Below are 23,600 nucleotides of genomic sequence, written 5' to 3'. Positions count from 1 at the left end.
GCAAAGGTTGTAACATTATGCTTGTTCCATCAATAGTGTCATCTTTTGAAAGCTCAAAACATTGTAGGTGCCTGAAATCGTGTTTTGTTCACTGAAAATCAGCGCTGCTTCTTTTGTTCCTATCTAACCGAAAGCTGGTTTTCGTGTGCTCTATACTTCTCTGTGCGTGGCGGTTAATTGGTATTGTTTAAACCATTCTGTCATAGCGCGACTAATTATCTTCAAGGTGCATACTGGCCGAAGGTTTGCACTTCTAGTGATTCTTCATTAAGTTTTGGAGTGACTTGTGCTCCAAAGCCTTTTCAAAGCCAATTAATTATAATCCATGCACTAATGTGTAGAATTAGATATAATATACACTAGAGCCAGTCTCTTCCCGTCTTCGTCATTCCCCGGATTGTCGTAATCCTCGACGAAGAGAGACTATTACTGGACTGGACACTGACGTTACTAAGTGCATGTTTTCCATTATTACCACTTACTAACAAATCACAAAATTATGATACAAGTGACACCACTAAACGGCATGTATACTCTGTCTGCTAGAAATATGATCTCTTCAAAGTTAAAATTTTTAATTACACCAAAAGAAGGCTGTCCAGTACCGGTCTCTCTCCGCCGAGGATTGACAATCCGGGGAATGACGAAGGTGGGAGAGACTAGACTGCCACTGGCTTGAGTATATTGGATATATTGATTACAGGTACTATGAAACCAGCAGTCCATTAATAAAACACGAAATCTTCACAATCATGTGCAAAAACATGTTGCTAAAAGATAAATCTGTTTAGCTAAATGATGTAATAACTTTAAGTTATGTATATAGTGAGTGCAAAGAAAAGGCAATCGTAAGACATTTGGCTGATTGACAAACAATAATGCTTCACGATTAGATAAATCGCACAGAACGTCTTACCATTGTCTAACAATTCCTCATCTACCAAAACCTGCCAAATGTTTGATGCTTGTGATCTAGTGAGAACAGCACGTACGGTAGATTGTAACCAATCGACGAGTCGAGATCCTGGAATGGTTTTGTGAAGAACACTATGTTTCTGCTCACACCAATTACTCATCAGAAATCCTTGGCGACTCAGTGTCAACTTGCACTTTCTTCCTACTTCAATTAGCTTATCAGCAGTTGTCTAATAACAAACCAGACACTATTTCTTATGCATTAATTCTACAATTTTTTAATTAAGCCATGCATATATATTTACATGGTGCGTGAAACGCATAGGGCAATATCTAGTAACTACTATAATAGCTCACCATCCCGTTCTCCGCACGGGTAGATTAGATTATTAGTTGTTAGTAAAATAACTTATCGTTGTATGCATTCATGAAGTATATTTCATTTATATAATTAACAGCTAAGGACAGAATTCTCATAAAGTTAATTAATTTAGTGTTGTATGCTAATTTATCTTGTTGCATGAGTATCGAGCTCTGACAATTTATCATTCATTAATTAAGTATAGGGTAGGTGTACCTAATTGTGGACACTCCCCGGTAATTTGAGTTACAATCGCTGTTTTCTCTGGTAGCCTGCACGAAGAGACAGTGAAACATGTTCGATATACGCGCCAATGTCTAGGCTTCGTAACGGTACCTGTACGACTAGAATCGCACAACGTCAGCTAGCGCACTAGCACAATATACGGGATAACGTCTGTAAACAGCCTGGACGCGGGGTGTATTCTAATTGTGGACACTTTTTTCTCCGTTACAGAAAGCGACTGAGTTTGAGTAAAGCTGGAATAGATACCTGAATGGTTGCCTCACAAGCTGGTATTTTGGGCCGCAATCAAACCATGTTCTGTGGTGTATCACCTCTGTGTAAAATGGCGTCGTGCCTTTCAAACTTTGCAGAAACCAAGTGTTCTGTCTACGATACAATGCAGGAGACGATTAATCATGTTTAGATGAACGTCTGAACTGTAAACTGTGGTTCTAGCATCTTTTTGTGTTGCTGGTGGAGCTGACAATTGATATCAGACAAGGTAGTTTTGACCTTCCACCTATCCTAAGTGAGTTTGTAGGTTTTCAATTCGTGTCTTATTGTTGCCAGATCTAGTAGCAGTGAAAACAGTCAAATTCTGACTGGATTACTAATGTCGCTGATATTGACATTCCACCTACTTTGTTCGTTCTCATTTCATACCCTATTGTGGCCAGATGTAGTAGCAGTGAAAACAGCTAGATTTTTAGTAGATTAATGATGCGGAGAAAAACATGTCCACAATCAGGATACACCCCCGTTTGAGCTGTTCACAGATGTTATCCCGTATATCGTGCTAGAGCGCTAGTAGACGTTATGCGATTCTAGTCCTACAGGTATTGTTCCAAAGCTTAGACATTGGTGCTTACACCGGACATGTTTCCCTCTCTCTCCGTTGCAGGTTACCAGAGAAACAGCGTATGACGCATTGCAGCTTCAACTGGGAACCTGAGTACGCGTTCAAAGGCGTGTAACTTAATGCACTGCAAGTGCCATTTCTGATTTGCCATTTCATCGCTACGCTCTTACCAACGCTCGACAGCGGCCTAAAATTGCAATGTCGAAAAGTACAGAGACTAGAACAACGCCAAAGCCCAATCGAAAGCTCAGTTCTTAGCTAATAACATTTTAGTATGACACGCGCTGAAGAATTTGGTTACATATTACTCCCGCCCAGAAAGGCTTTACAGAACCAGACTCAGTGGTGATGGCGGTGCATCCGAGTCTGCAATCCACACTGCGAAGCTAACTCTAGCTCTAGTGGGTCCCACCTTCTAACCACGTCCAGGATTAGCCTCGCATGTCCATCCTCCACTCTAGTTACTCCATCCTACTACAGCTCCCTAAGAACCATGGGGATAAAGACCTCTAGAGATAGCAGGAGGTCTATCAGCAGGTGTCACGCAATCGCATTCCGCTCATTTTGCGTGTGTTGATTAAGCCTGGTTTACAATATGACGCCGACGCTCAGCTGAGCGTCAAACTTCAATGAAACCGCCTCGACGTCGGCTGCATCCTTTAATGTTGACGTCGACGTCGACGCTGGATTAGGATTCATTTCTATTATTGACATCGACGTCGACGTCGGCGTCAATATTGTGAACCAGGCTTAACAGTCATGTCTGTGAACATATACATTATAATTAGATATTCTTTCGTCGACATAGTGAACCTTGAGCTACTGTCTTGTTGCAAGAGGGACGTACGTGGCCAAATTGTCAGCGATGCCGTGAGTCTTCATCGATCGACGTCTGACTTGGCGCTAATTTCCATCTATTGTTGTGATCTTGTGAGTCTGACGTAAGCATGGGCTTGCTTTTGTTTAGTAATGTACGCTCTTTCGCCGTCCGTTGGTCTCATTCAGTTGCAGCTTGTTGTAACGTGTTGTTTGAATGTAGACTGCCGCTACATATAGCGCCTAGGTGTTCTTACATGTATTTGTCGAGAGACTGTAAACTTTTCTCAATCATGAAACTTGATCATCATGGCTGTGGGAATTCGACCACAGAGCGGCAAAATTTACGCTTTTTCTGTCTCGTTTCTGCGCTACTGTATTCAACGCGCTATTCAACGTCTACGAGATCGACGAGCGAATGTCTGCTTTGATTAGTAGGACGTCCGTAATTATCTTTGGTATTTAATTACAATTGTAATTGACCAGTAATTAACGCACGCGAGACGAGCAGAATGCGATTGAGTGACACCAAATTAGACCTCCTGCTATCTTTAAAGAGGTCTTTATCCCCACGATTCTTGGGGAGCGCAGAACAAGAATTGATTAGGTATTTTCTCAGACCGTGCATTTCTCGCCGGAAGTATGACGGCGGAGACGGTCTGGCTACTCGAGACTAGGTCATTAAAGGGTTAATATATCCCATTGAAGACAAAGTCAAATTTAATTAAAGCCTCGGATATATACAAAATATCTTGCGTCTTCGACGTCCCAGCAATAAACAACACGCTCCTAAGATGGAGTCTAGCGCAAGGTGACGCACTTTTGCTCTAGACGGCGAAAGAAACTCACTCGTGCATAGTTCTATGCAAGTGTACATTTTCTTCTAAGACATTGAGAAAACGTTACCCCATTTTCGCAGGAGTGCCGTGACGTCGACGGAATGTGACCTACGACGACGTAATTGTATATGCGAGACCTACACATGAACAAAGACCTACTTCGACAGCTAGCTCCTTCGTGTCGTCACTTCGAAGACTTTGCTGGCGTTGCGGGGAACAGGTATGGAACGTGGAATCTCTTCGACGGGCGTAGACCGGCAAACGACTGTAGGCGTTTTTCAAGATCCCGATATACAAAAATATAGCTTCCTTTTTCGACGTCGCCTGCAATAAAAGACACGCTCCGCGTATATCGTCCGACGTTGGTAACGAAAAGTTTACATTTTAGTGAAGATCCGATTGGCTAGTTGTTTCAGAGACATTCGCGCGCGAGCAGAGACGGGTTCGAGGCGGGTTCCATCGGCAGGAAATCGTGTCGACCCGAGATAAGTCCGGAAGACGACGCCAATCTGACTTTCGAGATCTATGGATTTGGCGTGGCGCAATCCAAATTCGGTAGAGATCAGACTCGTCGTTTGGAGATCGTGATTTACGCGCGCGCGCGCGCCCACACACACACACACACACACACACACACACACACAACACAATGGACAAATCACGTCATTCGACGTCGACCATAAGGTAAGGTCAGTTCCAGAGATACCTCCCCTTGTCTCTAGAGACAGGGCCTCCATCATGAGTCCATGCGCTACGTGGAGGCTTAGGGCAAGCGCTATACAATCCACCTGGAGCTTGGCCGGAAACTTTCAGGTGCACTGACAATGGCACAGCTTTGGGACTGGACACCAAAACCTACATGTACCCGTGTGCCGCACTATGTTACATGTACTCCCAAGCCAGCGGTCATGTCCACCCCGGTCAATGACCAGGTACACATTTATACTCCTGAGTCGAGAGAAGCAATTGTGGGTACTTTTCTTGCTTAAGGAAATTATGCCATAACTCGCCATCTTTGTGATTTAAACCTACAACCCTGCAAGGTTCCGGATGTTTTAATCTCTAAATGCACCCTCTGACCTATTGAGCTACAGCACCACACAAAACACACACACACACACACACACACACACACACACACACACACACACACACACACACAACACAACACACACACACATCTCCTATATATATATATATATATATATATATATATATATATATATATATATATATAAAGATAGCGGCTATAGACCAACGACTGACCACGATCAACCACGCGCGATACGGTTAGATTGTTATCGTTGATACAAGATGTTGTAAATTGTTCCAATGACGCACCTTACTATGTCAACAACACAACACTGCAACTACATACACATCAGAGCGATATTAAACTAATGAATACAGCTACAACGTGCTCTAGTCCGCAGTTCCTGCATTCTGACATTGTCCGTTTCTCCAGCTACTAGAGTCCTACGTAACGTAACTTTCTTGCCGACGGTACCTATACCAAATCTCTCTCTCTCGGTTACAAGAATAATCACATAAACCGCAAATATAAGCAAGGAACTAACAGCATAGAACTAAATCTCTCTCTCTGGTGAAGGTGTGGACAAGAAATTGGGATGTCCAGCTAGGACCTGAGATAGATGTTTATCGTGTGTGAGTATGCGTGTGTGTGAATATCTAGAAAGTGTAGTGTAAAGGCTATACACACACACACACACACACACACACACACACACACACACACACACACACACACACACACACACACACACACACACACACACACACACACACACACACATATATTTAATATTCTAACCATCTCAGAATTCATCTGTCGGAGCTGTATTTGAGCCTCGGGAAGACTCCTAAACTGTCGTTTCCAATATGCGTCTAAATCTGATGACACTGTAAAACATCGCATTCTAAATTCAAATGATATAATACAAAGAGAGTGCACGATACGAACACTGTCGTTTACTTACATTCGACGTTTACGTCAGTGCTCCTGGTTCGACCACGATCGCCTTGACCTTTTGTCACGATAATATCAGAAGTGTGCGAGATTCTAACAACATCGAAATTTTTCTGAAAGTTGCTGAGCAATGCCCTAAAAATAACTCACTTTGAATTCATAGCTGGCAAATACTGATGCGAACAAGGTTTAGGTCAAACGTAGTAAGCAACAAATTAATATGAAAATTGTTGCGTCACAAAGAACAACAAGCAATGCTTTGGCCTAGTCCCTAATTAGCTAGCTGTTTATCTAGTTACTGGGATTCTTTTGTTCGAATGAGACTGGGAAGAATATTTTGCCAAATGAGATTTTAATGTTTTTCCTCTTCGGCTGAGACGTTGAACTTTCTGAATGGAATAGATACACATTTCGGTCACTTTTACACAGTCTGCAAAGTCTAGTCATTTTAGATAGAAACGTCTTCGAGAAAAACCAAAGACGAATTCGCCTTGGTAAAGCTTTGCAATCAGACGTCATCTAATAAACTAAAAATTTCCTGCGCTGTTATGAAAACAACCTAAAAGGCTTTTGGGACTCAGAAAAGCCAATCAAAGTTAGTCAGCCCGGTCAACCAGACCGTACCGAGTCGCGCCTCTTGACGACTGCATTCGACGTTTCATGTGCCTATCTTACGTCCACCAACGCTGAAAATGCAATGGCACTAGTTTTCACAATTGGAACATGTTATTCGGTGCTTTAATTAAAAATTTCTGGATCAATCGAAAATGTCGAAATCCCATTTGGACAAATTGATTTCGACATTTAAGACTGATCTAAAGCTGTTTCGAGTAACATGTTACACAATTGTGAAATTAGTGCCGTAATATTGCATTTTCATCATCGGCGACGTAAGAATGCCTTCAAGAGACGCGAGTACAATCTGGTCGACAAGGATATACAAAACTCGCTTTGATTTTTACGCCCACAAGTTTCAATGGGCATCGTGAGAGCAATGTCGTGATTTGATACGTTTAAGGTGTAACGTTTTGTCGTGTTTGCGTACAGAAGATTACGCTAGGTACCAAAATCCCGTTCGAACGAATTCGTCCAGATATGAATGGGATTTCGACATATACGACCGATCCAGAGCTGTACCGAATGACTTGCCTCTATTGTGAGAACTAGTGCCATTTCATTTTTATCAACATATTTAAGCTATGCACATGAATTCGAAACGTCGAATACAGTTGTCAAAATTATTTAATTAAGGCAAATTGTTAGTGGAAATTGCATATTGACAAGATGGTCTAAATGGTTTCATGCAATTGGATATGCCCGTTACACTTTCTACAAGGCAGCTCTCTACAACCACTACCTGGATGGGAAGCTTGTGAAAGATCTCAGTTGCCGAGGTTGGAGCAACTTGAAAGGAAGCTGTCAGAACTATCTGTATGGTTCATGCAAGAGAGCATACAATGCATCTCTTCAGTTAACTCAAGTTTGTCAGATATCTTAATTCCTTAGCTATGAAATATGCCACTTCTGAGCCTAGAATTATTCACCTTGAGGAGATCTCTCGCTTGATCACTATCAGATATGTTAACGTTGTATGTTAAAATACCAAAAACCGAGGCATACAAGCGTTCTCTAGAGCAGAGAGGAGATGTCAAATGGAACTCTCTGTCTTGTGTTCAGAGACTGCGCTAGTCTTTCTTGTTGTGCGTTTATGTTAATGTATCTTACCAGATGTAAACAGTGTCCCTGGTAGACCAGCAGACTATGCTGAAGGTGTTTCCCTGTCTAAATATCTAGGTCCTGTGCATCTTTTATTTTGGATCCTTCGTGCAAACGGGATACGAAAAATTTCTTGCAAACGGGATCGGAGCCGCGTGCTGATACCGACCGCTTCAACCTCTTCATCGATAACAATGCAACGTCTCTACGCTTACTCTAGCAGTTGTACGGCCGCGCTCTTTACGGCGACGTTGGTGTCCTCATTTGCAGAATGCTTTTCACTGTGCCAAATGCACCGAAACATGTCACAGATCGCTTTGCAACTATTTTTTGCAGACTTGAAAAAATAAAAGAAGGCAACAGAACAAGTTTTGAGTCGCTGCGTTGTTTCCTCGATTTACTACAAAAAGGATCCCGTTTGCACGAAACTTCGTGCAAATGTTATCCCACATGTTCTTCTCTGCAGATCGCTTTCCAACTATGTTTTGCACACTCTAAAAAATAAAAGAAGACAACAGAACAAGTTTGGAGTCGCTGCGTTGTTTTCTCGATTTACTACAAAAAGGATCCCGTTTGCACGAAACTCAAACGCCATTGCTACAAAATCGAAATAGAGATTAGTGACAGATTGAGTATCTACGTGAAGAGAAGCCACTTGAGATCGGTTCTACATCAAGATAAAGCAAAGAATTACTTGGTGTGTACTGAACGAAAGTCTTGTTATATTATAGAAACTATTTATATGCAAAAATTAAATTTGAAGGCTCAGGTCATTTCAGTAACAACTATCTATAGCAGTTATGGAAAACATCACAAAACTCTAAACGTGCCACAAATAATGACATTGATGTAAAAACGTTACATGGCTGTAGCATAAGACTCAAAGTTTGGTAAGAATAAATGTAATTGAACACAAGGAACACAACAAAGAAAACATGTATTCGTTAGCCGGCTATCCAAATGACTGAGCTGCCCCGCCTATGAAACCCCGAATGCCACAGTGGTTAATTGTTTTATTTATAAAATTGTAGATTGAGACAATAGTAGTCAAAAACAAATTTGTATTATATTAATTAAAAAATTTATCTAATTAAAACATTATTCTACACGATTACATAAATTTATGAAAGGTTAGTTGCCTATAATAGGATTATATTTAAGTATTTAAATATTTGTATTGTCTGTTATATTATATATGTATTACAAGTTTTTGTAAAAATATTAGAAATATAGAAATCTGTTAACTTATTTCAAAATATTCTCGAATGATAGAACAAAGTACATCGTTATCTGATTATATATATTTATTCACTAAACACAAATCCATAGACTTACTGAATTTTCTATATGTAATAGATAGATTTAGACGTATGTATTATCGAATTTTTTGTAATATTTTAATGATATGGATCTAATACATTATATTGGTGTCTGGATGGGAAGTCTCGCAAAACACTTTTGCCTCCATAATCCAAAAGTAAACCTTTACAAGAGAATTCAAATAGTGTCAGTCTTAGAGTCATTTTAGAAATGATTTCTGTGAGACTATTGATTGTCTCAAGTTACAAGTGACTATCTAATGAAAAGAAGTATTCAATAACAGGAAATGTTGATATGTCGCAGATGAGTTGTATGCTTGCTGTCGGTTTCTTCGAAAAAGTTTCGTAGTTTATACAATTCATTGTGCTAGTTGTGGTAAAAACGAGTAACGTATGCTGTAGAATCTAGCTATAGGCTCCTACCTATCCTCAGCGCTTTGGTGAGTGGCTTTCCTACACCTACTATATGAAGTGATCCTCCTCTCTAGTAAATGCTTTTCGTGGGTATGAGGAAGACACTTGTGATTTGTAGTCACACAAAGAAATTATTTCTAGTTCAACAACGAAGCACCCTTGAACGTACGTAGAACATGCCATCTATCTAATGTATGCAGTAGCTCCTAGTTGGCTTCTCGAGGTCAAATAGTGAAACTACCCTCTCTAGGTTGTCTAACATAGTAAGTTTTGTAGTGTGCGTAAACAGCTGTAGTCTAGTTTCCGTCTTGTTCTATTTGTTCTGTTTCTCGTAATGTGTGTATATACAGACAAATTGTGTAGCAGAGTACAATGGAAGATCAGACATATTAGTCTGAGTTGTTAGACACATTTACATATAGATCGTCGTCGTCGTCGTCGTCGTCGTCGTCGTCGTCGTCGTCGTCATCATCCTCATCAACTGATCTTTGGTCAATGGTGGTCTAAATCGGCACACGCCAGCAAACACAAACAAACTGAATCGCTTTAAGCTACATAGTCTTAGTCTCTAGCATAGTCTGGCATGGCATCATTGACAACTTGGGTTTGCTTTATAGCTGTAAAATACTGTACAAGAATTTTTAGAGCTACATAATTATTTCTTTTTACAGAGTTTTGATGCTTCTATGTAATTTGCACTGACAGCTGAATGTCATTGTGACATGTCTACTAGACGTGTTGCACTTTGAACCTGGATCCAAGTAGCTGCTAGTGTAACACTATCGTAGCAATATGCAACGCAAACAAAGGTCAAAGACATAAAGAGGACATCCCGTGACGCTTTCTTGGTAGCATTGTATTACGAACACAGGTACAAGCACCATCGCAGCAGAAAGTGACATACGGCAATATCTTTCTAGAGAAAACTAAAATTCTTAGTAGCTTTCAAAGTAATAGATCATTTCTGTGGGTATTACGTTGTCACCGTAGATAACTTAATTTTAGATGTAGCTCTCTAGATCGTGCGTGTACACGTACACTAATTGCTTGAATCGCGGGATAGTGCAGTAGGTACATTAACTTATTTTCTAGCGCAATAGCACGGACATCCAGTACATTCCTGTGGACTCTGTACCCTTGCATTGACCAAGGTGGCGCCGTGGTGCACCCCTCTGTCATGCAGACACATCATTATTATATCGTGTTTCAGCGGTATTTCTTCTATTAGTGCATGAACAAACAACAGGCTATGCTCTCATTTGAAAACTATTAACTAAAACAACGCAGGGACTCCAAACTTGCTCTGTTGTCTTCTTTATTTTTTAGAGTCTGCAAAAAATAGTTGCAAAGCGATCTGTAGAGAAGAACATGTGGGATCCTATTTGCACGAAGTTTCGTGCAAACGGGATCCTTTTCGTAGTAAATCGAGGAAACAACGCGGCGACTCCAAACTTGTTCTGTTGTCTTCTTTTATTTTTTTCAAGTCTGCAAAAAATAGTTGCAAAGCGATGTACATGTTTTGGTGCATTTGGCACAGTGAAAGGCACTAGGCAAATGACGACCTCAGCGTCGCCTTCTAGAGCGCTGCCGTAGAACTGCTAGAGTAAGCGCAGAGACGTTGCATTGTAATCGATGAAGAGGTTGAAGCGGTCGGTATCAGCACGCGGCTCCGATCCCGTTTGCAAGACATTTTTCGTATCCCGTTTGCACGAAGGATTCAGATTAAAAGATGCACAGGTTCATCATTATTATCATCATCATCATAGTCGTCGTCGTCGTCATCATCATCATCATCATCATCATCATCATCATCATCATCATCATCATCATCATCATCATCATCATCATCATCATCATCATCATCATCATCATCATCATCATCATCATCATCATCAATGGCCATCGTGAAAACAATGTCGTAATTTGATACGTTTAGCCTGTACCATTTTGTCGTGTTTTGCGCTCAGAAGATTACGCTAGGTAACAAAATTCCTTTGGAACGAATTAGTCTAAATAAAATTTCGACCGATCCAGAGATGTTTCAAAGTATTTTCTTTTATTTTAAAAAAGGAGTGACTTTTTAACATCGGCAGACGAAAGACACGAACATGTCATGAAAGCGTCGAATCTAGCCGTCGAGATGCGCGAGTACGGTCTGGTTAACAGGGCTGACAAACTTTGATTTGCTTTTCTGACTTCCAAAAGCTTTTTAGGTTGTTTTCATAACAACACGGACAATTTTAAATTTATTAGATAACGCTTAACGTACCAAAACGAATTCGTCTTGGGATTTCGCAATACAATACGTGTTATAATTACAGCGCGAGGAATTACTAGACTTCGAAGACTGTGTGAAAGTGACCGAATTGTGTATCTATTCCATTTAGAAAATTCAACGTTTCCAAAATCCCATTGGGATGAAAGATTCTTCTCAGTCCGTGGATCCCATTCGAACGAATACCACTAGGAAGATGAACCAGCTGCAGGACAGGTTTACAATGCACGCCTCGCAGCTCAACGGTAGCGGTGCCGCGCCACTGTAATGCTTGTTGACTGGTAGTATATATTGTTGAACGACAGCTGACACAAGATTACTAGCTCAACTTACGTGGAAACCAGAGGAGGTATAGAAAGCTAGTTGACTTTTTGAACGGTCTTACTATTCAGCCATAAGCACATTCTAAGCCCCGTATTTGAACCACGTGCCTACTTCAGTCTTGCAACAACCGCATTGTGATGATCAAAGACGCTCTGCTAGCAGATTACACACAAAAGATATAATACACTTGAAAAACCTTTAACTGTCCCGAATACTACATCCCTCCCCTAGAGTTAAAACTTGAGCAACCCCAAAACAAAAACATACCTCAACACAACAGCCATACAACTTAGAAACACTATAGGTCTAATCTGTCAGGTGGTTTCCTCACCCGCTGAGAGAGTCGAACCGGTGGACTGGTAACGGGCTGGTATAAACTTCATTAAAAATGGCCGTTGGAGGTTTCGCCTGGATCTCTTGCCTTGTAGAATCTGGCTCTGCTGGTCAAGTTCACAGAGAATTCTCATACTGCTGGTTTGTCGCTTGAGGCTGGCACATTGCTTCCTCCCTGTCTCGGAGTTGATGTGGAGACTTGACGCTCCGTTGTACGGGTCTCTGGTTCTGGACCTGGGTAACGATGTCAGAGTTGATCCACGTGCTTTCTGACAATACCATTGGTGTTGTCCAATTTACATTCGTAGGAGACACGTCCTGTTACCTGCACAACTTTACCCAGAACTCACACTCTCCCTGCCGTATAGCTTCGGGCATAAATGGTGTCTTCTTGATTGAATCTCCGTTTTTTAGTGTGCGGTCATGGTGTCGCTTCTGTTGCTGTTGCTGCTGCTGCACGTAGTCCGCCAACTCCGGGGTGAATCAAGTCCAAACTAGTTTTAAGTTTTCTACCAATAAAAAGTTCTGAGGGTAGCAACCCTGTAGTTGTATGAGGCTTGACGCTATAATGTAACAAAAACTGGGCAATTTTGGCGTCTAGTGTTCCACTCGTTTGTTTTCTCAGGTTGCTTTTGAAAGTCTTGACCGCTCGCTTAGCCAGTCCGTTTGAAGCAGGGTGGTAAGGCGCCACCCTGATATGGCGTATGCCATTACGTGTCAAAAACTTGGTGAATGCACGTTCCGTGAAGCTGGGCCCATTGTCAGAAACCATACAGTCGGAAAGACCATGGACAGCAGACAACTCTCCTGTTTCTTCGTACGCAGTACCTTCATCCATTTTGAGCGTGCATACACCACAATGAGGAACATCTCCCCAAGGGACCCGCATAGTCAATGTGTAGGCGACCAGGGCTTCTGGGGCCAACCCAGGATGCAGAGGGACCGCCGCCGGCTTGGTTCAACTGGCACGATCCACAATGCTTAACGGTGGCCGCTATTTCTGTGTCTATAGAGGGCTACCACATCAATGCCCAGGCCAATCAATTCATGCTCTCTATACCAGGATCAGCTTGATGTAACTCCTCTAACATGTCCCTTTTGCCTGAGGTCGGAATGACCACCTGGAGTCCCCATATGAGGCAACCCTCCTCCACGAACAGTTCGTATCGTCTCAACCAGTAAGGTTTCAAGTCTTTCGCCACTGTGGCAGGCAATCTCACCCAGGTAAATTCCATCACCAGGAAGGTGCAGGATCCTGTGTAGTCCACTCTCTAATTTGGGCACTGGTCACTGGCAAGGCTTCCAGCTGATCCATCAGGTGTACCACTTTCCCTTGACAAAAGTCAACAGAAGGGCCTTTATGTAAAATCAAGGTGACTGAGAGGCCGTACACGTAGCGGTGGTACTTCTTCACTACCCAAACCACGGCCAAAGCCTTTTTATCTAGCTGGGAATAGTTCTGCTTGGCTTCTGACAATAAGCGAGATGCATAGGCAATGGGAAGAATCACTGGCAGCGTTGGATTAAAGTGGTTTAACACTCGTGATGAAGTAAAGAGTGCCTTGGATGCGACGAAAGCGTCTTCCTGTGTCTTGGTCCATACCTATGGTGACCCTTTCTTAAGCAGAGAATAGAGTAGTGCCAGAACGAAGAACCGATCAGGTAAAAACTTGTCATAATACGTAAGCATTCCAAATAGGCTTTCAACTCAGAGGTTCCAGTTGGTGTTGGGGCTACCTGAATAGCCTCATATTGTCCTTTGTGGGTTGCAACCCCTGGGCGAAAATTCTGTGCCCCAGATACATAACGTCCTTCCCCATAAATCTGCACTTGTCACGTTTCTCTCGGAGCCCTGCATCTTGAAGCTGTTTGAGGATCTCTTCAAGGCGCTGAAGGTGCTCCTTCCTGCTCCTTCTCGTTCTTAAAATGTCTTTCAGGTACACCACCACCCCATCTAGGCCCTGCAGCAACACTTCCATTATCAGTTGGAAAATTGAAGGGATGAATGAACACCAAATTGTAACCGGTAAAAAAACAGAATAGCCCCTTGTGGGTGCTAATTGCAACATACTCCTGCTACATTATTTTGAGCACTACTTGCTGGTATGCCTAGCTATGGTCTAATTTGCTGTAAGTTTGCTCTCCTGCCAACTAGGAAAAGTCATCGATGTCTGGCAGTGGGTACTTATCCAGTTCACTGGCTTCGTTCACTGTCAGTTTGTAATCTCCACAAACTCTCACCGACCCATCGGCTTTGACTACTGCCACCACAGGCGCCGTTCAGTTAGACAATGGTACAGGGGTAATGATGTCTTGATCTTGCATCCTAAACAAAGACTCTTTCAGTTTCTTCTCAAGTGCATATGGCATCTTGCGAGCTTTGAAGAACCGAGGTGGAGTGTTGAGATCGACATGGATTGTGGCTTAAATCCTACGCAACTTTCCTAATTTATCTTCAAAAACATCCTGGTATTCACCCAAAATTCGGTCCAGCTCTCGGTCCTGACTTACCTGAAAGATCTCTCCGCGGATCTATGATAGACAGTCTTGGCCCAGGAGAGTAGGTCCTTTCTTCCGCACAACATGCAACTGCAAGGCCTGGAGCTTGTCCTCTGCTTTTGCTTTGCCTTAAACTAGTAACACGCCTAGTACTGGAATGGCCTTTCCTTCATATGCTTTCAATACCGTGAGAGTGTCCCGCAGAAAAGGTGGATTAGGACCCCATATCTTTCTGTAGGTCTCCTCAGAGATGACAGAGCAAGACGCACCTGTACCCAACTCCATCTCTAACTGTGTCTCATTTACTGATAACTGAGTTGTAATGGCAGCTGGCTTCCCTTCGTTGATTCTGTGGATGTATTCCAAACTGTGTTAATCTCCTCCGTCTTGCTGATAGTCCATCTTAAGGGTGTGGTTAGCTCGTGCTAGCTTTGATAAGACTGCCTATTCAGGTGTGCCCTTTGATCTGCACGCTTTCGCCGCGTGCCCCAGTTTTCTGCAAGAAAACCACTTTGCGTTTTTGAACCGACAACTAGCCGAGTTGTGGCCAGATTCACGGCAACGGTAGCAAAGGTAGAATGTTCTTTTGGCGTTTCTGAACGTACTGGACCTCTGCCGTAGTCGGTAGTGAGACACCGTTAGTGCAGCCTTTTTGGATTTTCTCCGTGTTTTTGTTGGCATCTTCCATGGCTCGCTCTATGTCTCATGCTCTACCAAAAGACAGATTCCGTTCCGCCAGAAACCTTCGTTGGATACGCTCATTCGGAACGCCGCACACAAGACGATCCCAGAGCACGTATTCCAATGATTCTCCGAATTCACAATATTCTGAAAGCTCCCGAGGCGAAGAAACGAATACAGAAATAGACTCACCTGATTGGCGAACACGGCTGTTGAACAGCAGGCGTTGCAGCGTTACTAAAGGACGTGGATTATGATGCTTACTGAGAACGTCACAAAGGGCTTGAAAAGACGTGTCCCCAGATTTGCTAGAAGCTACGAGGCTGCGCAGCAATTTGTACGTTTAGCGCCAACTGCTGAAAGAAAGACTGCTAGCTTCTGAACATCGTCCTTAATACTATTGGCTGCGAAGTAGAATGTCATGCGTTCCGCGCAATGATTCCAGTCGTCTGTGTACTTGTCAAACGCTTCAAAGAGTCCAGAAACCGGTCCACCAATAAAAGGGGCCTCACCTCTGTAGACACCTGGGCGTCGCTTGTCCCGGTCGTAGGAACACTACCCGCAGCGGCATTAGATTCTGTCATCCTCGTCGCCAAAATGTGATTATCAGAGACACTATGCTAGCAGATTACACACAAAAGATATAGTACACGTGAACAACCTATAACCGTCCGGGATACTACAGATGTACCCTTTGAGTGTTCGTGACTCTTTTTATTATAAAATTCCTTGCATTTTCGTGGTAGAAGCAACGCTTACGCGCGTTTGCCTGGTGCAATTAGCCGGTGAGGAGGTAGAGGCCGGAATCGACGGATTCGTTCGACCATACTTACTTGATAGATTAGCGTTGCCACATTTCGTAACTCCTACGATTTCGCTCTATCGGGTCAAGCGGAATACGTGAAAGTCGTACTATCTTGTACGTGTACGTACCGTAGGTGACTGCTTTGCAGGTAGAAAGTTGAATATTAGTCGCTGTCAGAATCCTAATAGAGTTAGAGTAAGGTTTATTACCAGTTGGAAACGTCTGTCTGTAGTTACCGTTACGTTTTGCCTGCCTTGCTAGCTAAAAGCCAAATTCGCATGTGGGCGTTCCTTTAACGCACGCTATCTTCCAGAGTTGTGGTCGTTACCGAAAACAGTAGGATAACTTAGGATAACTTACAACAGAGCATTCTATAACGATTCATCTTGTCTCACACAGGCAATAAAGAACAAGGTTCTAGAACCACGAAAAGACGGAACATTGTAAACCACCGACAGCGTAACCATGTGTAGTCCACATGTAAACAAAAATTCACAAAAGCGTCTCTTATTAGTCATTATTTAGAGTACACCCAGACATACAGTAGCACAGAAACAAAGCAAACAACGCCTAGAAAAGACCAAATTCGCTAATGGGCGTGCCTTTAACGCACGCTAGCTTTTTACCTCTTCTGCGTAAAAACTAAAAACCAGACACCACTCTAACGCACTCTACGTCACTACAGACACGTGTCTAAGCTAAACAAGTTCGTGTCTATCACATCTTTTCTTTCACATTGTGTAATCTCGGCAGTTTCTTCATCTCGCGTCCACTAGCTGTTATGTAGAGCGCTTAAATTGCAGCTTCCGGAGTCTGTTCGGTGGCCTGAGGCTGATCTGTTGAGATGTCTGCGCCTGACGAAGAGTAGTTGTCTTTGATGGTATCTGTAGCTCTGGCACCTGCCATGTTTTCTTTGGTTGGACGAAGATGACGTCGATTTTTTTCTAAGTGCGCTGCCTCCCTGATGGAGAAAGTATGTACGCGGTGCTTCATTTCTAGCTGCAATCACCGCCGGCTCCCACTAGGTACCTGTGGTAGTACGGAACTCGGGCTTAATCCAGGAAACCCGAGTAAGAAAGTGTGAGCGGGAACAACTGTTCTATCCAATATATAGAAGATATCACATTGGCGACGAGGATCAACTACGGAAGAAGAGCACGATTACGCAGCGGAACCAGGTCAGGCTAATGAGGTTGGGGAGGGGGTCCCACAGGCGGTCATGCCATGTCAGTTTCCGATTTTGCTTCCAATCAACCGATTTGAGGAATATGAAGCTAAGACGGAAGAATGAGGTGCATGTCAGGAACGCCTAAAACAGTTCGCTGTAGCAAATGGCATATCACATGGAGACGAAAACAGGAAACGAGCAATTCTGCTGACCTGATGTGGTAAGAAGACTTATCATCTGTTACGTAGTCTGGTAGGACCCAGCAAGCCTAAAGACACGCCGTATAAAAGTTATGCGAAACGCTACAGAATTGCTACAACCCTCGTCCAACAGTGACAGTCCAGAGATACAAATTCAACACACGCATCCAACAGTTAGAGGAAGATGCCTCTAGGTTTTTTCAACCTGCGGGAACTAGCAGAGTTTTGTAAGTTTGGAGATCGTCTAGACGACCACCTTCGTGACAGATTGGTGTGTGGAGAGAGGGATGATTGGACCAAGCGACGTCTGTTTACTGAGAGCAATTTGACATTCAAGAAGGCTTGGGAGATTGCTAGATCAGCGGAGACAGCTGGAAAAACGTGGCAGCAGTGCAGGAGTTGGTAAAGGAAGACGAAACTCAATAGGAATCGGTCCATCAACTCAAGGAGTCAGGCCAAGGATCGGGTTGTAGCACCCTAGCAAGGCGTAATTTGCACTGCCAAAGGCGCGGAGGAACAAACCACACACCCAATAATTGTAGATTCAAAAATACGGAGTGTTTTGTTTGCAAGACACGGAGCACATCGCCGAAGTTTGCCGAGCAAGGACAAGCACTAGGAAAAAGAGTGCTATGAAAACACCGCGTACCTCAACAGACAAAGATGGTACACGAAGAAGAGTTACTAAAGACAGAGGACGAAATTGAGAAAAACACATATTACGTCAAGAAAACAGTGCCAGGAAGAGTTGAACCGATTTGCGTTTCAGTAGTAGCCAGCGGCAAGGCACTAAATATGGAACTCGACACAGGGGTGTCGGTGTCTTTGATATCGAAAGAGTCATATCGGCGAACATGGAGAGGACGGATGACTCCTACGTTGAAAACAACCAACAAGCAATTGAAGACGTACAGAGAAGACACTATTCAAGTGGTAGAAGATATTCAGGTACTAGTGGGCGTCAACACTACGGGACAGAGGGTCAAGCTTCCACTGCTGATTGTCAGGGGCAAGTGATCCAGTTTACTGGGCAGGAATTGGCTGCAGCAATTGAAATTAGACGGTCACCAAATTTTTAGAATCAGGAATACGCCACGGGTAGCAGAGGTAGTGACAAGACATAGATGACCAGGCATTCACCCCGATCCAGACAGAGTGAAAGCAATCAAGGAAGCCCCGTCTCCGCGTAACCTTCAGGAATTACGGAGGTTTTTGGGACTAATAAACTACTACAACAGGTTTCTACCTCAACTTTCCACTACACTAGCGCCGTAACATGCACTGCTTCAGAAAGAATACGTTGGCATTAGAAACGTAAACAGCAGATAGCGTTCGAGGAGGCCAAAAGGAAGTTGTCCTATCAAGTGTTGGCATGTTATGATCTCCACGTGACATTGTAGTATCCTGCGACGCTTCTCCGTACGGAGTAGGCGCATTCATGTCTCACAGGGGGCCAAATGGAACGCAACGCCCGGTCGCGTTCACGTCGCTTTCATTGAACAATACAAAAAAGAAATACTCTCAGCTCGACTAGAAGGTGTTGGCCCTGATGTTTGGCGTGGATAAATTCCATAAGTACGTGTTTGGCCGGTTGTTCACTCTCACGACGGACCACAAGCCGCTGATTGAACTCATTCAAGAAGGGAAATCTATTTCCGAAATGACCTCTAGTAGAGTTCAACGTTGGGAGTTTAAATTGGCGGCTTACACCTACCATTTACGATACAAGGCAGGGTCCCAGAATGGAAATGCAGATGCATTGAGCCGTTTACCACTACAAGTTAAGGAACTCGAGGAGGAAGCGCCGGGTGAAGTTGTTTTAGTTATGGAGCAGTTAGACAAATCGCCAGTAACGGCTCAACAAATAAAGGCTCAAACGGGTAAAGACCCTTGTTTGTGAGTTGTCCGTTCGTGGGTGATGACTGGATGGCCAAAATCGTTGTCAAATACCGGTTATGCAGACAGGGAGGACTTCAAAGCATATACTGGCACAGACAAAATGAACTGTCAGTACATGTCGGATGCGTAACGTGGGGTCACCGTGTAGTATTTCCCCACGAACGAAGGACAAAAGTGCTAGACATATTGCACGAGGGCCATTCCGGCATTTGTAAGCGAAGGCCCTAGCAAGAGAGTATGTGCGGTGGCCGAAAATAGATGTTGATTTGGAGCGAGTAGTGAAATCATGTGATCAATGTCAGGAACACGGGAAGATGCCTTCGGTGGCTCCATTACATCCGTGGGAGTGGCCAAGCCGGCCGTGGTCGCGATTACACGTAGACTACGCGGGTCCGTTTATGGGAAGAATGTTGTTGGTCATAGTTGACGCGTTTTCAAAATGGTTTGAGGTACACACCGTGTCATAAGCTACGTCGCGGGCAACTATTGAGAGTGTCCGAGCATCCATCGCAACTCACGGTATACCGGACATCATACATGTAGATCCGATAATGGCTCTTGTTTGACAAGTGAAGAATTTGAGTTGTTTTGCAGATTCAACGGTATCGCACACATCAAGTCAGAGCCGGGATTGCCGAACGGATGGTACAAACCTTGAAACAAGGTTTAAAAAGATGGAAGTAGAAACGTTTCAGAAAAAATTACGAGTGCTAATGGCCTACCAAAACACACCTCACACGACAACGGGAATAACACCAGCCGAGCTACTCCTCGGGCGAAAACCGAAGACCTTGTTAGATTTGGGCGAAACCAAACATTGCAGAGAGAGTACGTAGAAAACAGTGAGCAGAAACAACATCATGACAACAAGGCTCGGAACCAGTCATTTGGAACACAACAATATGTATATATCCGCAATTTTGGGACTGGTCCTCAATTGATTCGAGCACAGATTCGAAAACAGCGCTGCCCTTTATCGTTTACTTGCTGGCTGCAGGACGGACGTATCGTAAAGCGGCATCAGGATCACATTAAAGCCAGATACAAAAGTGAGGAAAATGTGGCGAACATCAATGGCACACCAGAGGACAAACAACCAGTTATATACAAAGGAGATGTTAGCCCGCGGCACACGCGCAAGAGAAACAAAAAGAGACCTAACAACAAACAGAAGAGCATAGGAGAGATTCTCAAGGAAAGGAGGACGAACAAGTTTCGGCACGGTCTCCGGTACAAACAGACACCAGACAGAGAAGGGGAGATCCCTCAAAAGGGAGACAACGAATCTCGGCTCACACCAGCAGATACTATTAGAACGGAAGAGAGAGAACTCCAGATGACTGAACCCCTTTAGGTCGCAACGAGTGAGAAGGCACCGAAGAAACTGAACTTATAAGTAGTTAACAATATAACTGTAATTGTTTGTCTTGTTGTGTTATTTTTGTTGTTGTTGAGGAGAGGGTAAGGAATGCGGTAGTACGGGACTCTGGCTTAATCCGGGAAACCCGGTTGAGACAGCGTGAGCGGGAACAGTAGTTCGATCCAGTATATAGAAGATATCACAATGCCTCTTTGTACAGACTCTTGCAAAACTATAAATCCGCCGTACTCACGTGACGAACAAAAAGTGTGAATGGTGTAAAATTATACCAAAAGTTCCTTTCATGATTACTTTGAACTACCAACATATAACAATACTTGTTCTCTTAGAGTCAGAGCAGCAACTAAATGATTTTGTTCGTCTTTCACTAAACAAATCGAAGTGCGTTTGTCTGGCAGTAAACCACAAATGTCCAATCTAAACAGTTTCCTTAATATGCTTTCTACTTCTGAGAGAACTTAATATTAAATGCATCGTCAAGTTGCTAGAAATGGCCGTTTTGTCTTTGTTTGGCAGCAAATGAGCAAATTGTTTATGACGTAACAAACTCGTTCTTATGATCTGTAATTGTTCAAAATACCAAACAAAAGCACTAAATCAATGCACTAATGATTACAAGACGCAAAACTGTTGACTTCAATGTTATTTCTTATTGCATAACGTAGAAATTCTTAAATTCGTTACTTCCGGTTATTCTTTAATGGTTCAAAATATTGCAAGTTGAGACAATGGCGCCAAATTGTCCTGTATTTAGACGCTGTTTGAGCTGACAGAGCGGCGAACGTCGGCAACCCTACAGTTTAGTCATCCTTTCGTTCCAATTTCAGTCCTTGCTCCGATTATTTGCGTTGTTAATTCATGTGTAACCATGCCTCAAGGAAAGCAGTGCAGCCCCAAGATTTTACAAAAAACGAAGTCCATCTTGAGAACGGGTTGTCAGAACGTGAAGTGGCAGGAGCTGTAGGAGTCTCTCGTGGAGTAATTCAGAATGTTATCAGACGGCTTCAAAACGACAGCAGCGACTACAAAAGAAGACCAGGCCGAGGCACAAAAACAAAAACTCGAATTGACCGACATATCGATTTGCTGTTCTTCGAGATCGCCAAGTCACTCTGCGAGAGCTTCAAGCAGACTTGACTGTCGTGACTGGCCAGCCTGTGTCACATTTCCTCATCAGTAGACGCCTGTCAGAGTAAGGTCTCAATGCTCGACGACCTCGCAAAAATCCCACACTGCGTTTTCGACGAAAGAGTGGCTTCGTGCCAATGACGTCACTGTTCTTGAGTGGCCGTCTCGCTCTCCAGACGCCAATCCAATAGAACATCTGTGGCTCTAGCTGAAAGTGAGTCTGCACCCTCGAACAGCAGCCGATCTCTGGGCGTCAGTGCAGACAGCGTGGGCGTCAATTCCTGTTGATCTATCTGGTACGGAATTATTTGACAGTCTTCCGCGAAGCGATACGCAGAGCCAACGACGGTTGGACGAAATGCTAGATGGTAGTGTGTAAATATTAACGAGTTTTTGCGTAAAAACCAATTACACTAAACGCCACAAATTTGTTTACTATGATACATTACAGCACATGCGCAGACAAGACTTAGAAAGATAATGATGTTTTTCCCAACTTGGCAACTTTACATTCTCTAGTCAAGGTGTGAAGGGGTTTGAATTTAGACTCGGAGAAACAGCAAATAATTTTGTAATGAAAATATAACTTAGAAGTTTCTCTGTGACTGACTAGGCTGTCAAAAACACGATTAAATGTACAACAGGTAGGGTGGATTTGTAATTATGCATGAGACAGTACTCTCACGCTTTGACCTTGCAATAATTCTCGCTGAACTCCAGCGTGACGGTCGTAATAAAATTTCTGTGTCTTCTGCCTCTCTTCTAATCTTTCTGTGACTCCAGTCGCTAAGCGCGGTTGCGTCTGGGCTGTTGGGGTAGGTAACTTGGTCTTCAATGCACGGAACATTAGTAGTTCACCCGGCGAAGCCTTCAGCTCGGGTATTACTGTGTTCCTGTATTGAGAAGGGCAATGTGTGGATTGGCTCCTTCATGCTGGGCTTTGCGTAGTAGCTGTTTGACAGTCTGAATATTTCTCTCCGCCAGTCCATTTGATTGAGGGTATTGGGGGCTCGAAGTCTTTGCAATGAATCTCCATTCCTTAGCGAATGACCGTATGCGCTAGCTGGAAAATGGCATGTTGTCGCTCAATAGGATGTGCCCGGTATTCCATGCCTTGCAACAACTGATTTTAGGGCTGTAATAACGAATCTAGCTGTCTTATCTTTCAAGATGGGCACCTCAACGTATTTCGAATAATAGTCGACCACTAACAGATAGTCTTTGTTGCTGAGAGTCATGATATCGGTTGCCAGTATCTCCGATGGTCTCCGAGGTATTTCGTGTGGTTGTAGAGGCTCCTTGACATTGGCATTGGATCTTTGAAACTGTTGGTAGGTCTCGCACTTGGTCACCTAGTCTTTGATCTCTTTGGTCACGCCCGGCCAATACATAACGGTCATGGCTCGCTCCTTTGTTATCTCCACCCCTTGGTGCCGTTCATGGATGATTTGCAGCA

The 23,600-nt window shown here is 43.4% G+C and overlaps 1 protein-coding gene across 1 annotated transcript; it reads right to left on the bottom strand.

Moving 5' to 3' along the window:
* Window positions 1–221: 221 nt before the first annotated feature.
* On the bottom strand, window positions 222–6,210 carry LOC134184771 (uncharacterized). Its single transcript, XM_062652517.1, has 5 exons — window positions 6,153–6,210; window positions 6,013–6,095; window positions 5,847–5,935; window positions 917–1,145; window positions 222–298 (listed from the first exon to the last, which is right to left on the bottom strand). The coding sequence occupies exons 1-5, from the start codon at window positions 6,161–6,163 to the stop codon at window positions 222–224; spliced, it is 489 nt and encodes a 162-aa protein (XP_062508501.1). The 5' UTR covers window positions 6,164–6,210.
* Between the last annotated feature and the right edge of the window lie 17,390 nt (window positions 6,211–23,600).

The sequence above is a fragment of the Corticium candelabrum genome, chromosome 9 (assembly GCF_963422355.1).
Source record: "Corticium candelabrum chromosome 9, ooCorCand1.1, whole genome shotgun sequence".
Taxonomy (NCBI): Eukaryota; Metazoa; Porifera; class Homoscleromorpha; order Homosclerophorida; family Plakinidae; genus Corticium; species Corticium candelabrum.
This window is presented reverse-complemented; position numbering and strand designations above follow the sequence as displayed.

What these genes read in the sequence shown, in the direction of transcription:
- LOC134184771 (XM_062652517.1), bottom strand. An exon ending in CACTGACGTAAACGTCGAAT is followed by an intron (nt 5,936 to 6,012) that starts GTAAGTAAACGA and finishes GATGTTTTACAG; the next exon opens with TGTCATCAGATTTAGACGCA. An exon ending in GACAGATGAATTCTGAGATG is followed by an intron (nt 1,146 to 5,846) that starts GTTAGAATATTA and finishes GTTTGTTATTAG; the next exon opens with ACAACTGCTGATAAGCTAAT.